We start from the raw sequence: 16,483 nt of genomic DNA, 5'->3' as shown, positions 1-16,483 counted from the left end.
CATGTATTTAAATATGATATAAAATTACCAACAAAAGTTTGGACCACAGATATAAAAACAAAAAATTATTTAAATCACTTCAAAAATTATAATTCAATAATAATATATTCAAAAAAGTATAAAGATCGATGTTTTATAGTTTTTGAAAGTCAAGTGATCGCTGAACGTTACTGGGTACATTTAATCGCGAGAATTTTACCAATTAACAGTGTGGTTATAACGGTCACATGAAAAATGTATTTTCGCGGCATTCTCATTATTCCTCCACAAAAAAATATATCCTGGATATATGCCACTGGGATATATATCCACAAGTGCGCTAATGATATTTTCTCAAGAATTAGCTCGAAGATATATCCGATTGGTGTATATCCAGGATATATATTTTTTTGTAGAAGGATTGCAATTGCAATAATTAAATCTTCGAATCTACGACTAAGCACAAATTTAAGAACATTTATTGAATCTTTTGCATATAGTGTTTTAAAACTTGCAATATTAATATCTTGTCTGTGATGGTTATTGTGATTACTCAATACTGACATGATTGTTTTTTCGTTTGTTCCAAACTTCAGCATCTTTATATTAGTTGACAAAATACATGTATTCCAATTATTTATAAATATAAGTAATAAAAGTGATATTAATACACTTTATCAAATTAAAATTATTTTTATGAACAACTAAATTCTGGTTTCCAAATACACTTGTTATTTTGAAAGAACAAAAATTTATAACATTTTTTTTTCAACTTTATGAATTTTTAAATAATATTTTGATGAATTCTATAGATAAATTTATGAGTTTATGCTTTATAAATTATATTTATCCTACAATGTTTACAATTTATTATTTATAATTTTACATTCAATAATTACAACCCTCATTGTTTGTTTTTTTTCTTATGATTATATTCGAGCATTAATAACTTTATATATTTTATGTTAAAATTTAGTTGATTAGCTGCGTGTTCTCATTAAATTATATAGTGAATAAGCCACCTGTGCTATCTGTCCATTAAAATATACTGAATTATTTCATATAAGAATAGATAATATAAAAAATATATTTAATTATATTATATGTTATTATTGACTTACGTTTTTTAATGATTCTCTATCTGGTCGAACAATTTTACCCATTGTAAATGTAAACGGTTTTTGTGTTTTTATCATAACAATCATCAAACTTTTTTTTGTTTTATCATTTAAAATTGTCCAGTTTGTTGATAACACTTCATTGTATAATTTTTCAAACTGAAAGAATAATTTTTATTAATAATTCAATCAAAGTTTATTATTCATAAGTTATAAATTATATAATATGTAAAAAATAAATACTGCGATCGATATGCCATTTGATCTAGAACATATAATTGTAATTCCATATATTACCGCAACACAAAAAGATACAGTATTCAAAAAATCTTTGGATAATATTGGTAGTTTTGATAAGACATATGAATGTGTACAAATTAATATTGTAGATGCAGAATAAATTATTAAAATATCAATTGAAAAAATATCATTGATCATCTCTGACAATTTTAAAACTTCCAAATGATTATCCACAAAATCAGAGATTAATTTTTCTTCAAGTATTTTCAACTCAATGTTATTTTGATTGTTATTAATTTTTTCTTCAATAATTTTCATTGATTTATTAAATCTATATATTAGTAAGCCAACTTGTGATCGAATGATAAATGTAGCTGAAGAAAAGAACGATGCAAATTGCATTCCAATTACAGCACCAATAAGACATGAGCATGTTATGATAATTAATGTTGTCCAATAATAATATGGATTTGATAAATCATATGGCACCCATATGTAATATGGAAAAACTGGAAAATCAGCTTCAATTACTCTCCCAATGAAAGAAAAAATTAAACCAATCATCAAGAATATTCCATATTTAAATAGTTTCCTGAAATTTATGATTACAATATTATTCAATTTATTAAAAAAGAGATTATCACAATATTTTTACACACAGGTAATAGACATTCATTGATTTATACCTGTTGATTGTTTCGTATTTAGATACAATAATTTTTTCGTCAAAATTTTCCGGTAAAAATGGTCTTTTTTTAATAATTTCAGATATTTCAATGATTTTTTTTTTCTTTCTTTTCACATTAACAATATGAAGTAGAATAAAAAAAACTATTAATACAGAAAAAATATTTTTTGATAAAATAAAAATATCCCAATCATTTATAAATAAAAATAATAAAAGTGACATTGTATATAAACTATATGAAGCCATGAATATTATTGAATATATATTGTAGAAAATAACTTTCCAGTTAGAATTAAATTCTGGTCTCCAAACACTTGTTATCTTGAAAATGAAAAATTGTATATCAAAAAATGACATTGTGTTACACTCTGTTTTTTTTTTTTTTCTTAACTTGACGTATTTTTTAAGACAGCTTCTTCTACTTACTTACAAGTTTAATAGTTTACTCAAGCTTTTTATAAATTTCTTCAATCGAAGAATAAACTTTTAATTTGTTTATGGTTTGTAAAATATGTTTATTCTACTGTATTTACAATAGTTTATTATTCATAATTTTCCTATAATTCTAAATTGACTAATTATATAGTTATTATTTTCTTTTTAGACAGTGAACATTTCTTCACCCGTGTGTCAATAATTATTTTAATATTTAAATTTGAATTTTTAAATTATTTAGTTTTATTGATTATAATTTACAATAATATATTATTAATAATTTTATTAGGTTTTTAAATTCACTAACTACGTCTTCACTACGTCACTAACTAAGTCAATTATTTTGATATTAGAATTTAAATATTTCAATTTATTTGTTCCATTAATTAGTTGCAACTAATTAAACATGTTTTCTTTATGGAATTATATGGTGAATTAGCCACTTGCGTTATCTGCTCAAAAATATACATATATAAACTGAATTATTTTATATAAAAATAAATTATAATTGATATATTATAATCAAGATGATTACAATTATTTCAAGAACAAAATTATTTGTGATTATTTCTTTTTCACAGCTACATAGTTTATTATAAATCATATACATATGTATATGAAATTATTGTGTATCAAGTGTGTCATTAAAATGAGCTTTTTGAAACTTTTTATATCTTGAGAAAAATGTTTACTATAAATGTTTGATAACTTGATGACACTGCAAGTAATTACAACTAAACTATGATTCAACAATATATTTTGTAATGACAAAATTAATGTTGGCAGCCATAAAAATTAAATTTCAATAGGATATTTGATACTGCATTATTGGATTTGAAGTAGCAACAGACAATACTCAAATGAAAAATATCGAATGAAACTTGACTCGATAAAGCTGGTGAAATAAAATCCTAATCTCTAAATTCCTAATAAAATATTATTTTCAACTTGAAATAAACTAAAATATGATATCCCAATGAATTGAATTTTTTTTGGAACTTGTTGGATATTGATATAGCACCATGTGTATACACGTTTGTGGGTGCTTGTATCAATAAAGTTCTCCAATTTAATACTTAAAAAATTGAAAAATTCAAGGTCAATATCAATAACTGAAAATAACAAGTATTGATCAAAAGAAATAAGACGAGAGTCATTAATAATTTTGACTCATTATATATTTTACAGGTTTAACTCATTTACTTTTATAAAATGCCAATTGAGTCCAGGTGAACTATCGAACGATAGTACTTTCATCACCAAGCGCAAACACAAAAAATAAAAAAAATTTTATCATCTATAACCAGTATTTTAAACAAATTTTTTTAAATTACAAAATTAATATTTATTTATTTGCGTTTTATATACAGAAATAGAAATAAATAAATTTAATAAAATCATATCATATATTGATTTTAGTAAATATATTTAATAATTTCAACTGTTTAGCTGATGAGCTCGATGAGAAATGAGCATGTTATTAAAAATATTGCGATCCAATAATAATATGGATAATAATTTCTAGGGTTCAAGCTTATGAGCTCTATGAGACATTTTTCATAATCACCAGATGTATCCTTCTGTAATCAAACAAATAGAATAAAAATTTAATAACACAATTACTAATAGTGCAATGATGCATCATAATTGTTTTTTTTTTAAATTAGTAAATAGCAACTTACTGAAATGCGTTTTTCGAGAGTTTTTTCATATTTTTGATAAAAGGCTTCTTTAATATCTCCCATGTCAACTTCGGAACGTGTAACACAGATAAAAATTAATTTCTGATCTTTTGTTTCTATTTCAGACATCGAGTCATTTAATTGCTCAGCAAAATACAAAGCACTATTTTTGACCCATTTCACTGAAATCATAAAGAAAAATGATATTATTATTATCATCAAAATTCAAATTAACATGATCATAATTATGATATAGTAATGAAATAATTCTGTTTATTCTCATATTATCAATGACTAAACAAGGATAAAAGTTTTCGAAAAAAAATAAGAAAATAACGGGTTTAGAAATACTTATAGTTTTTATCACTAATAAAAGATTATAACAATAAAAAATAAAAAAAATATTTTAAAAAATGACGTAATAGTTCTTACCAATTGTGAGAAGGGCCTTTTCGATATTCCCAGAAAATTCATGATCAATCGCAGTTGATATATCATGACCATACAGTTTAGAGTATTCTAGAAAAATTAATCTCAATTGGTGTACATTTCGTTGAGCAAAAATAAAGTTCAAATCAAACTCATTTGTTCCCAAGTGACAACTGACAGCACTGTGAAGTCTTTTTGCATCAGATTTTGCATTTTTTGTATCAGTTTCTTTACTTTCATCACGTTGTCCATCACACATCAACACCAATAATGTCTTTAAATGGCCTGATATATTACTACGTATATCACTCTCCAACGATTTGCCATATTTGTTTTTATAGCTGGCACATATTTGGTGAATATCTTGATTACTTAATGTGCAAAGAATGATAATAAGTACATCTTTATCGGTACCAATTCCCGAAATGCTGTCATGAATTTCTTTGACATAATAATCAATAATTGGTGTCATCATTGCAACAATTAAATCCTTAAATCTACCACTCAGCTTAGACCTTAGTTCATTTATTATATCTCTTCCATGTAGTGTTGCAAGACTATTTTTAATATTTTGTCTGTGTTTGTTATTGCGATTACTCAATATTGAAATAATTGCTTTCTTGTCTGTTTCAAATCCTTTCATTGCTTTCCGTAAAACTTCAGCATCTTTAGAAGCATCGAAATTTGAATCATGTACAACAGTTGGTGTTAATTTATCATCAAATTGTGTGTTTGTTATTAATGGAGTAACTTGATGAGAAGATGCTGGTGTATGGTAATTGTTTGGTGGAGCATAATTGTATTCACTGTTTGATTGTGGACTTACTGGTGGTGCTGTTGGTTGTACTGTATAAATTGGATCGATTGGTGATATTTGTGCTATTGGTTTTGGTACAGCACTACAATGTTCCTGATCAGAAGTCTGAGATGTCCGAGGTGGATGTGCTTGTTGAGGTGTTTGTGAAATTGCTTGACTGCAATCACTAGATTGTAGTGGTTGACTTGAATGTGTAGGTGAGTTGTTTGGATACGGTGTTGATTGAGCGGGATATGGTGTTGTTAAATATGGATATATCCCTGGCTGATTAGGATGAGTTGGCATCGGCATCATCATGGGCATGGGCATCGGCATTGGCATATCTTCCATAGATTGATTAGCAAATGGACATGTCAAGCCCGATGGATTTTGACTTGGTGGTGGCCTTCGTGGTGCCTGTAACAAACAATTTAAAAAAATGAAATAAAATTTACTCAACATTATTCTCTAAAACATTAAAAATATGTGAAAATCTATTATCAAATTCTATATTTTTTTTTAAACATATAAATTTTTTGTTTTATAGAAATTATGTAAAATTAAAAGAATAGATATTTTCATTTAACGAAATCTTACTTGTCCGTATTCGTATGCGTTCATATTGATGTATAATTAATCAAATTTCTCCAATAAATATTTATAAGTTAAAACTTTTATGTGTTTAAATTAAGGGAGCTATAAACACTTGTCGACTTGTTTAAGAGTTTTCTACGTTTTCTAGTTATGGCTATTTCCAGTTGCAGTCTCGTGAGGTGGTCGAATGGCTGTTTTACACGTCTAAGGTTCTACTATAATACTAACAACGTGGACCAATGAAATGCAATTGCGAATTGAGTCGATGGGAGAAGATAGCATAGACTGCGCCTCAGCCAATGCATGGAGTGTTGCTAGAAATAGCAATATATTGGATGGCTTTTCCTTTTACTCACGCATGCGTACATTAAATCTTGTACAGTCAACGTCAAAACTAACTAGTACTATTCACGGTATAAAAGTTACAGTTTCAGTAGCCTCATCAAATTTTAGTTGACGTGACTGTACCGACAAGGACAACAGGACATCCATTGAGTTTCTCTCTCCGTGACACGTGGTTCGGCTTCTAGTTTTATTATATTTCAGTGTTGATATTATGTAGATATCAACTTGATATTATCAAGGTTATCAAGCACAACAATAGCAAAATTAACGGTCAAACGTACAAAATTGTCTAATTAAAATTCATCATTAATTTAATACATTTATTTAAAAATAATAAAAATCAAACTGATATCATCATTACTGATACTGGTATTATTCAATTTATAAAAAATAACCCAGATCTTGAAAAGATTTATGCCTACGATATAGATAATATTACAATTGACTTGGTTATTGGTGCTGATCAGGCAACTAAAAATCGTACGAATGGTATCATTTTACAAATAATGATAGATAATTTTTCAATAATTGAAGCTTCTAAGTCAATAATTAAATCTCAATGGCTGGTTGTTAGAACATAGATTATTATCCTTCAAACTAATTTAAATTTATCACATATTATCTTTCTCTCTTATTTATATACGCTTAATATTCTTCCATAATGTATTCTTAAAAACATATACAAAATACGTTACCAAGTCAAGGACATGTTATCAATGGATTTAAACGTGTAATGACGTGTACAAGTCATTTAAATGATAAAAATTATAAACAAATTAACTTTTTTTTTTTTGTATGAGTACAATTTTAATACTTCAATATAAATTGTGTGTAGTAAAATTCAAATTATGAGTTTTATACTATTCTCGTTGACTGAAAAATTATTAAAATATTTCAAATTAAATGATATAAAATTGATAAATTAATCAATAATATTTTTGACTAAATAATAAATATTAACCTTTTAATCTGGATTTGAATATGTATTGCAAAGTGATGAATTAAATATTTATTACTTGTAACTAAAATTTATTATTGCCCTGGTGAAAATAATTTGGCGGATTATGTCATAATATGGCATAATATGACATAATCTGACATAATATGACATAATATGCCATATTCCGACAAAAATTCATTTGCCAGAAAATGGCATACTCTGGCATCTGAAAATTCTGTCAGAATATGACAGAATATGCCATATTCTGCCATATTCCGACAAAATCTATTTGCCAGAAAATGCCATATTCTGGCATCTAAAAATTATGCCAGAATATGCCATATTCTGCCATATTCCGACAAAATCTATTTGCCAGAAAATGCCATATTCTGGCATCTAAAAATTATGTCAGAATATGCCATATTTTGCCATATTCCGACAAAACTTATTCGCCAGAAAATGCCATATTCTGGCATCTAAAAATTATGTCACAATATGCCATATTCTACCATATTCCGACAAAGTCTATTTGCCAGAAAATGCCATATTCTGGCATCTAAAAATTATGTCAGAATATGCCATATTTTGCCATATTCCGACAAAATCTATTTGCCAGAAAATGCCATATACTGGCATCTAAAAATTATGCCAGAATATGCCATATTTTGCCATATTCCGACAAAACTTATTCGCCAGAAAATGCCATATTCTGGCATCTAAAAATTATGCCAGAATATGCCATATTTTGCCATATTCCGACAAAATCTATTTGCCAGAAAATGCCATATTCTGGCATCTAAAAATTATGTCAGAACATTACAGAATATGGCAAAAATTTATGAAACATATGCTCATAATCAACAGCTATGTCAACTAGTTTTGAAGGTAGATTTCTGATATACATACAGGCAGCTATAGTAAACGGAATTTACGGATAAAAGACGTCTTACATTCATTTAGATATGATTCAATTTTTTTTTATTACTGGTTATATCAATGATGAATAACTACAATAATACTAATAATAATATGATAATAGTCTTATTTTTAGTCATGGAAACAGCCAAACGGAATTTGAGATATGTACATTTGGTTTTTCTCAAATTTCATAAGTATACAAGTTTTGAGCAGCTGTTCCGGAGATATTGCTAACAATTTTTGTTCTTCAATTATACATCTCTTAATATGATCAATTTTGAAGTTGTCAACAGTCATGAACGGTTTTTTATCAATTTTGAAAGTATTTACAAATATTACAACATTCTTAAAATTTTTGTCTCGAAATTCGCAAATTTTTGAAATCCTTCCAATAGTCCCATCTTTTAATTCTACTATAGAATCATTGATTTTTTTATTCAAAGAATAAGAACAAGTAGTAAACCTTATGCTATTACAAATAATTTTTTCATATGACAAACATTGTGCAGTGGTAGTTTTATACGCTAAAATTTCTTTCTCGCTTAAACAATAATCTTTTCCAGATCCAATCAAAACAAATTTTTCGTAAGATTTAAAAAAAGCCAACTCGGTATGAAATATATCATTGCATAATTTCTGTGTGTTATGTTGAATAGGATACAGACTAGCGAATCTTGGTAGCGACTGATACATCAAAATACGACGTACTACTTGTGGGACAATTCGGGATGGACCTTGAATCATTTCTAATAATAATCTGTTTTGATTTTCAAACGAAAAAGTATTATTCGTCCAAAGTGGACCCCAGTTTTCTACTCCATCACATAGATGAAGAAGCATATGAACATTAGATGTCATTTCACATTCTCCGTATAAGCTCTGCACCCCTACAACAAATTTTATAAGCGCATGCTTTGCTTTTTTCAATTCATCTTGACTGATAGATTTTTGAAGTAAAATATTTATAGAGTAAACAAGTAAAGCAAAATGACGCAGATATTTTTTTGGCAAAATTGTTTCTAGGCATGGCAATGAATAAAATAAAAGCCATGATCTGAATTCGTTTGCCCGCCAAAGTTTCATTGTATTAAGATCTCTGGGAGTTCTTGTGATAATTTTCGGTGGCTGAATGGACATTAGTCGCGAGTTTAATTCATCAACTGAATTTCCAATGTAAAAAGGTGACTTGCAAGATTTAATTTGATTCGCTAAAATTCGGCGCACAACTCCTAATAAAACAGCGTGTAAATAATCAATGGGCAGGCATTTTGGCAAATCGAAATACTTTAAGTTTATCAGACACGATGGCCGAGTGACTCCGCGAAGCACAGTTTTCTTCTTATAAGCTTGATACATTAATCGTTTTAACTTATAATTAGATCGCTTTACTGGAACCTTACGAGAAATAACATATTTACGAACACGACCAACACGCTTAGTTGGATCTTCGCAGTACATGCATCCATAACGAGCATTATACCTTTTCATTCCGAGTAAATCTGATCGAGCTGGAGAATCAGCAGTACCAAGAAGTACAACAGCTTTAATTATAAATTCCCGACCATAATTGTATATTTTCATACCAGCAGTAGATAGCTGATTAAATTGATGAACAAAAAATTTAAAGAAACTATTCATGTCTGGTTTTTTTATATCTGACCACAATCCTACAAGCAACATGTATTTTGCACGAAGTTTAGGAGGTAAGTCTGTTAACATTATATAAATTGGCCATACTGTCGTTTTCGAATATTTAGCCGAATTACAACCATCTGTATTGAAAATAAAAGATAAATTACGTTCGTCCTCGAGAGGCATCCCAGCTGTTGCTAATTTTTTATAAGCTTTTCCATCCTGAATATCCTCATAAGAACTAATATTCATTTTTTCTCGTTCATTTTTATAATTCAAATTTTTTTGTACTTCTGGAACTTTTAGAAGATTTCTTATTTGCGATTCTATATCTAGTTCTGCGAAAAAAGAAGCTGATTGACTATTACACTGGGTATTACAACTGGGACACGTAGAATTCCCTATCTTTAGGCCTAAGTACTGCTTGCAATCATTATTTGAACAATAAAAATGATATTTTATGCGATCTATGTCACAGGGAAAATGTTTAAATAAAAAATACTTTGAAGCTGGGATAACATCGCGATTAAATAGTGTATTGATTGATTTCATAAAACTGACGATAGCAATCCATGGTAGTGAGTATCGAATACCTAAAGCCATGCATATAATTAAAGCATCAGCAACAGAAGCAGAAGTGCACGAGCATAGTTTTTTATTCAAGATTGAAAAACTTTCATCATCAGTGCATGTGTTGGACGCAAATGAATTATGAGTGTTTTCTTCTTCATCTTCATGTGGTCCACTACAATCATGATATACCTAGTAATTAAAATATCGACTGATTAACATAAATATATGAAGAAGAAAAATTAAAAACCGTTATACTTACATCATCTTGTGAAGTACAATTTGAGTTGTAATCCATTCCATCCTCCACATACTTTTCATTATCCAAATTAAAATCGTTATCGTCACTGCCGCAATACACGTCATTGCTCGCATTGGTGTCTTGTATATTTGAAGGTGCAGTTCTACACTACAAATTTCATTTCTTTTAATTAACAATACAAGCCACAAAAATACTCAACAAAATTTTGAAAACCCTATACTTACTTCATCTTCTGGCGTATCATCATAATTGGTGTCTGGTAGATTTTCATTCGAATAAATTTCATGCTGTAAAATAGTTCGAGTTTTGAAATTTATCTATTAATATTTTTAAATAATGAATTCAAATATATTATTATTTTGAATAAAAAAACAATAGTTATATGCAGGATCTTTCTGAAGTTTAACTTACTTGTTCTTCAAAAAAACACTCTCCACACCCTCTATCATGTATATCAATAGCATCACATGTATTCAAATTTTTAGGAAAAAAATTGGAATTCGCATACTGTCCATAATTAGACGTAGAATGAGCTAGGTGATTTTCCTCTTCATATTCCCGACCAACGTTAACTGATTCCAACTGACTCTGTATATCATCAACAAAGTTTAAAATTAAGATATTGTATCAACTTCTAATATACAAAATGTCAAAGATTTTTTTAAATAATATTTACTTTTGTATGAAAAAAGAGAAAATAGTTGTATTCTATTTTGTAGCAAAAAAAACCATTTACTGAAATAATATCATAGAATTTATAACCTTGTTCCTACCTGCTGAATTTGTTGCAAAGACTTTTTCTTTCGTTGCAGATAAAATTTTGTTGATCGTGGAACTTCTTCAACTGAATTAGTGTGTAAATATCTCTTATACAACGTTTTAGGCATGTTTTAATTAATAGATAAAATTAAAGTAATATCGACAATTATTCACATCACCATTTTTTTGTTACACTCAAGAAGGAGGACTATAGCTGGTTTTTCCATTACCCGTAATTCTCTAATTGACCGTACGACAAAAGCGCCATAAGTGAGACGGAACTGAGCCGAAACGACCCATCGAACACAGCTAACATGTATCACTTTTCGTTTTCTGTAGATGCCACTTGGACGCCACTTGAGTTGCTAGGCAGCTGTAGGCAGCCATGTTTATATATTAGCACGGCTTCTGTTTTAGTTTTATGATAATTAATATCCAATAATTGAACGTTAAGAAACTAAAAATCCAAAAATTTTATTAAAAATGTCTGGTAGTGATCGCGAAGCTACAAATGGTTGGGCACGGGTTTATATTCCAAAAACTCAAAATTATCAAACAGTTGAAATATTTCGATTGGAAAAATTTGATGAGACTGAATATAACCAAAAAAATGCTGAATTACGTAAAAAAAAAGTGTATGTTCTTAAATTGGGAGAAAAAAAAATCAATTGCCAAGTGCTCATGCTGGGTAGTAAGTATAAATTAATTCATTTTAATAAGTTGGAACGCCAAAAAATATGACTGCAGTTAAATATGCTTGGACCTTTGGTCATATACTTACAAATCTTTTATAGGAGACAAAAAAACATTGGACCTCGCTACTACTTCAAAACGCCAACGAGTCCCAAAGTTAAATTCAAGTCTTATGAATAAAACTATTGATGATATGGATAATGACGATAATAAGAAAATAATAAAACACCAGAAAAAGGTCCGTTCCATAATTTTTTTTTAATACTTGCATAGAGTTTACTAATAACATAAAACAATATATTTTCAGAATAAAAAACGACTTGGTGAAACTGTTCTGGAAAACCATGATTCTTCAATTATTAAAGAATATTTGAAAGACAATGGCCATTCAACAGATGAAGATCTAGATAGTTCTGAAATTTCTAGTAAAACAAAAGTAAAATTTTTGGCTTATTCTTCATTACATTGGCAATATATTCATTGTTTTCGACAATACATAATTGTTAAAATTTTTTGAGTTACAGAAACTGTGTTGCCGTGACATAAGAGATCCAAAGAATATATCAAAATACAAAGGTGGAAAGCATGTTCAAACACCCGTAACAAAGCATACTGTTGATGTTGCATTGAGAGCACAAAAGGTTGGTAACCTAGGTCATAGCATATTAAAATTACAGGTTTTAATTTTATATATTGTGATGATATAACTATTATATTATTGTTTTATGTTTTTATACCTATTAAGCAAAAGAAGAATACTTCAAGCGAACCCGATAATGCTGGTGATCAACTGACTGGTGCAAATAGAAAAAAATCATCGAATTTAAAGGTAACAAATAAACCTTCCCGTACTAAATTAATAATCAATACTTGATTAAAAATTGTATTTGATTTTATTTCAGACGTCAGCCAATAAAAAAAGTTTTCGAGAACTAATGGAAATAGATTCTGTTAATGTAAGAGACGATGATGACTCAAGTTTTTCATCGACAAAAGAAAAAACTGAAGAAGACTCTGACGACTATCGAGATTATGGTGATAAAGAAAATTATTTCTGTGTTGATGAAATAAACAAATACAGTGATGAAGAAATAAATGATATGGCGATTGAAAATGACCCGTTAAATGAAGACGAAGACTCAATTCCAAAATTTAGTTTTGTCAACACATCTCAAAGAGACCCCAAATTGCACATTAAAAGTGAAAAAATATTTGCTGAAGAAATTCAAAAAAATGACAAGGAGAGTAACAAATATAAATTGAAACAAGTAAAAACTGAGCCTGAATTTTTATCCGTATTGAATCGTGAATTTTACTACATTGGATATGGCCAAAAAGTAAAAACATGTGTATTTGATAGTGCTCAACTACTTCAAAAGCCTAGTCTTTACGTTATGACTGTAGCAAATATGTTATGGTCTCCCGAAGAGTTAGCTGTTCGTACATCAAGAATTCAAAAAAACACTAAGGCTGGAGTAACACTCTATGAAGAAGATCGAAAAGGTGCATTGATAAAATGTTTCAACAATTGGATGATTAATAACCGTAAAATGAGCAGCGATGCTGTTGGTGAAGAACTAAACAAAGTAAATGATTATTTGAGTCGTGCAAAAAATGGTGCTCAAAAAAAAATTACACAAAAATAATGAGCATAAACTAGAAGTATAACGCCGGTAGATTAAACGACTCTAAAATATTGTACTTCTTATTGTTTTTTACTAAGAATTTCTACGGTATAATTTACATATATATTTTTTTTTCTTCAAACATTCATGTTATGGTTGTTATGACTCATAAAATATTCGCTGGCGTCTAACATTTCTATGAGGAGTGACCGGTCATAATATAAAATTTTTGAAATTATTTATATTTAACTTTATTATTAAAAAAGAATGCGTTTAAAAAAGGGAAAAAGAGTTAAATAAATTCGTGCTTTTTATTGTCATTGCAAAAAAAAAGTGTTACTAAGATATTAGTTGCAATTTACATGTAAGTTCATGGTCATAATTGACTAATAAAGTTATTAAATGGTATTTTGAAAATGATATCCAAAGAATAGACCATATAATAGAAGCTAGAAAAATTTTATATATGTGACTTTAAGATAATTTTTTTGATATTCCCTGGTGGAAATATTACTCCGGCATTACTCCGGCATTATTCCGGCATTACTCCGGCATTACTCCGGCATTACTCCGGCATTTCTCCGTTTTTGGCCCATTTCCGGAGAAATTACTCCGGCATGAAATTGATGGCGGAGAAATTATTCCGGCATGACGTTGATGGCGGAAAAATTACTCCGGCATGGAATTGATGGCGGAGAAATTACTCCGGCATGAGATTCGTGCCGGAGAAATTATTCCGGCATGAAGTTGATGCCGGAGAAATTATTCCGGCATGAAGTTGATGGCGGAAAAATTACTCCGGCATGAAATTGATGGCGGAGAAATTATTCCGGCATGAGGTTGATGGCGGAGAAATTATTCCGGCATGAAGTTGATGGCGGAAAAATTACTCCGGCATGAAATTTATGGCGGAGAAATTATTCCGGCATGAGGTTGATGGCGGAGAAATTATTCCGGCATGAAGTTGATGGCGGAAAAATTACTCCGGCATGAAATTTATGGCGGAGAAATTATTCCGGCATGAGGTTGATGGCGGAGAAATTATTCCGGCATGAGGTTGATGGCGGAGAAATTATTCCGGCATGAAGTTGATGGCGGAAAAATTACTCCGGCATGGAATTGATGGCGGAGAAATTATTCCGGCATGAGGTTCATGCCGTAGAAATTGTTCCGGCATGGGATTGATGGCGGAGGAATTATTTCGGCATGGGATTGATTGCGGAGGAATTATCCCGGCATAGGATTCGTGCCGGAGAAATTATTCTGGCATGGGATCAGTGAAGGAGAAATTATTCCGGCATTAGATCTGTGAAGGAGAAAAAACTCCGGCATAAAACTAGTGGTGGATTCATTTTTCCGACATTAACTTCATGCCGACAAAATTATTCCGACATGAGATTGACGGCGGAAAAATTACTCCGCCATGAGATTGATGGCGGAGTAAATACTCCGGCATGAAAGTAATGTCGGAAAAATTAGTCCGCCACTAGTTTTATGCCGAAGCATTTTCTTCAGCATTCATCTTATGCCAGAATAATTACTCCGGCATAACATTAATGCCGGAGTAATTAATTCGGCATGAGATTACTAAAAAACAATGTAGAAATGTTATATGTTCATCAATTTTATCAAATATATTTATTTAAACTAACCATCACATTTGTGACTCAGAAAAACTAAAATTATATTTTCGGAATGTGGTACGTTTATAATTAACGGCTTTTCCAAGATCTATAAATTCATCATCAATCATATAATGTACACGCCATGATAAATCAGCAGCACATTGACGTAATTTTGGCATAACACGTTGTTCAACATCTTCTCGTTGTAATAATGTTGCAATATACTAACACATGCATCAACAGCTAATAAACGAACAGAATCTTGTTCATCTCGTGCAAGTATAACAAACATTAGAATTGAATCAGATTTTAAATACTCAATTTCAACAACTTTCGCAAATTCTCCCAATTTTGATGATGCTGAATGTCGCCCCATTAGTGTATCATCTTGACATAAATTACAAAAATGATTTCTTGATTCAGCTGATGTTGCTGTACTTACACGTGGATAAGATACACTTATTAAACCACATGTCGATGTTCTTGACGTAAACCAATCACCAGATGCCAAACGTTGTACCAATGGAACAAAATGTATCAACTCACAACGAGTATGTTCAGCACAAAGTGCCAAGGCAATCGTTGAAAGTTTTTTGATTGAATTTAATCGCAGCTATAAAATAAAAATATATTCATTAATTGTAATAAAATAAAATGTTCATCATATTTACATTTTAAACAAATTTTAAGTCAACTGATATGATGAAATTAATACAAAAAAAAACCGCTCCAGTTATAACCTCATTGTTACAAACACTTGCTGACTAAGATCGAGTTATTTTTTTTTTTTCAAACATAAAAAACTTTGGTAATATTTGAAAAATAATAATTATTGTACTTACTTGTAAATTTTCATTTTATAAGTCATCGATCAGAACTGCAATTGGATAAAGACTGTCGTCGGTTGGTGAGTCGGCTGCTGCCATTTTGCTGAACCACAAATTTATAGAAGCAGAATTCATTTATTCTGAGTGTTTTAATATTAGCCCTGGGCACAATATGGCTTTTTTTATTATTTTATTTGTTTATTGATATGATTTTCCATTGCCTTATATACTAGGGCACAACACTACAACTTTTTTCTTTTAACAAGATAATGAATAAAAACAATCTACGTTGCTTCCACTGCTTCCACTGCTATGCCTGCTATGCT

The 16,483-nt window shown here is 29.5% G+C and overlaps 2 protein-coding genes and 1 pseudogene across 2 annotated transcripts; 1 reads left to right on the top strand and 2 right to left on the bottom strand.

Moving 5' to 3' along the window:
* Positions 1–3,905: 3,905 nt before the first annotated feature.
* On the bottom strand, positions 3,906–10,048 carry LOC122849044 (annexin A7-like). The gene is made up of 5 exons (XM_044147614.1): positions 9,964–10,048; positions 9,554–9,873; positions 4,575–5,784; positions 4,143–4,324; positions 3,906–4,040 (listed from the first exon to the last, which is right to left on the bottom strand). The coding sequence occupies exons 1-5, from the start codon at positions 10,046–10,048 to the stop codon at positions 3,906–3,908; spliced, it is 1,932 nt and encodes a 643-aa protein (XP_044003549.1).
* Positions 10,049–12,004: 1,956 nt separating this feature from the next.
* On the top strand, positions 12,005–14,070 carry LOC122847753. Its single transcript, XM_044145607.1, has 6 exons — positions 12,005–12,078; positions 12,182–12,318; positions 12,388–12,516; positions 12,605–12,721; positions 12,826–12,909; positions 12,983–14,070. Exons 1-6 carry the CDS (start codon positions 12,069–12,071, stop codon positions 13,724–13,726), a joined length of 1,221 nt encoding a protein of 406 aa, XP_044001542.1. The 5' UTR covers positions 12,005–12,068; the 3' UTR covers positions 13,727–14,070.
* A 1,289-nt stretch (positions 14,071–15,359) lies between these two features.
* Positions 15,360–16,256, bottom strand: LOC122848963 (annotated as a pseudogene).
* Positions 16,257–16,483: the final 227 nt, after the last annotated feature.

Source organism: Aphidius gifuensis, linkage group LG1 (genome assembly GCF_014905175.1).
Source record: "Aphidius gifuensis isolate YNYX2018 linkage group LG1, ASM1490517v1, whole genome shotgun sequence".
NCBI classification, from domain to species: Eukaryota; Metazoa; Arthropoda; class Insecta; order Hymenoptera; family Braconidae; genus Aphidius; species Aphidius gifuensis.
The sequence above is the reverse complement of the archived record's forward strand: the minus strand, read 5'-3'. Positions and strand labels throughout refer to the sequence as shown.

What these genes read in the sequence shown, in the direction of transcription:
- LOC122849044 (XM_044147614.1), bottom strand. Translation starts at nt 10,048, where the DNA reads ATGAATATTAGTTCTTATGAGGATATTCAGGATGGAAAAGCTTATAAA. An exon ending in GATGCCTCTCGAGGACGAAC is followed by an intron (nt 9,874 to 9,963) that starts GTAATTTATCTT and finishes TAATGTTAACAG; the next exon opens with ACTTACCTCCTAAACTTCGT. An exon ending in AAAGGCCCTTCTCACAATTG is followed by an intron (nt 4,325 to 4,574) that starts GTAAGAACTATT and finishes TTATGATTTCAG; the next exon opens with TGAAATGGGTCAAAAATAGT.
- LOC122847753 (XM_044145607.1), top strand. An exon ending in TAATAAAACACCAGAAAAAG is followed by an intron (nt 12,319 to 12,387) that starts GTCCGTTCCATA and finishes ATATATTTTCAG; the next exon opens with AATAAAAAACGACTTGGTGA. An exon ending in TTGCATTGAGAGCACAAAAG is followed by an intron (nt 12,722 to 12,825) that starts GTTGGTAACCTA and finishes ATACCTATTAAG; the next exon opens with CAAAAGAAGAATACTTCAAG.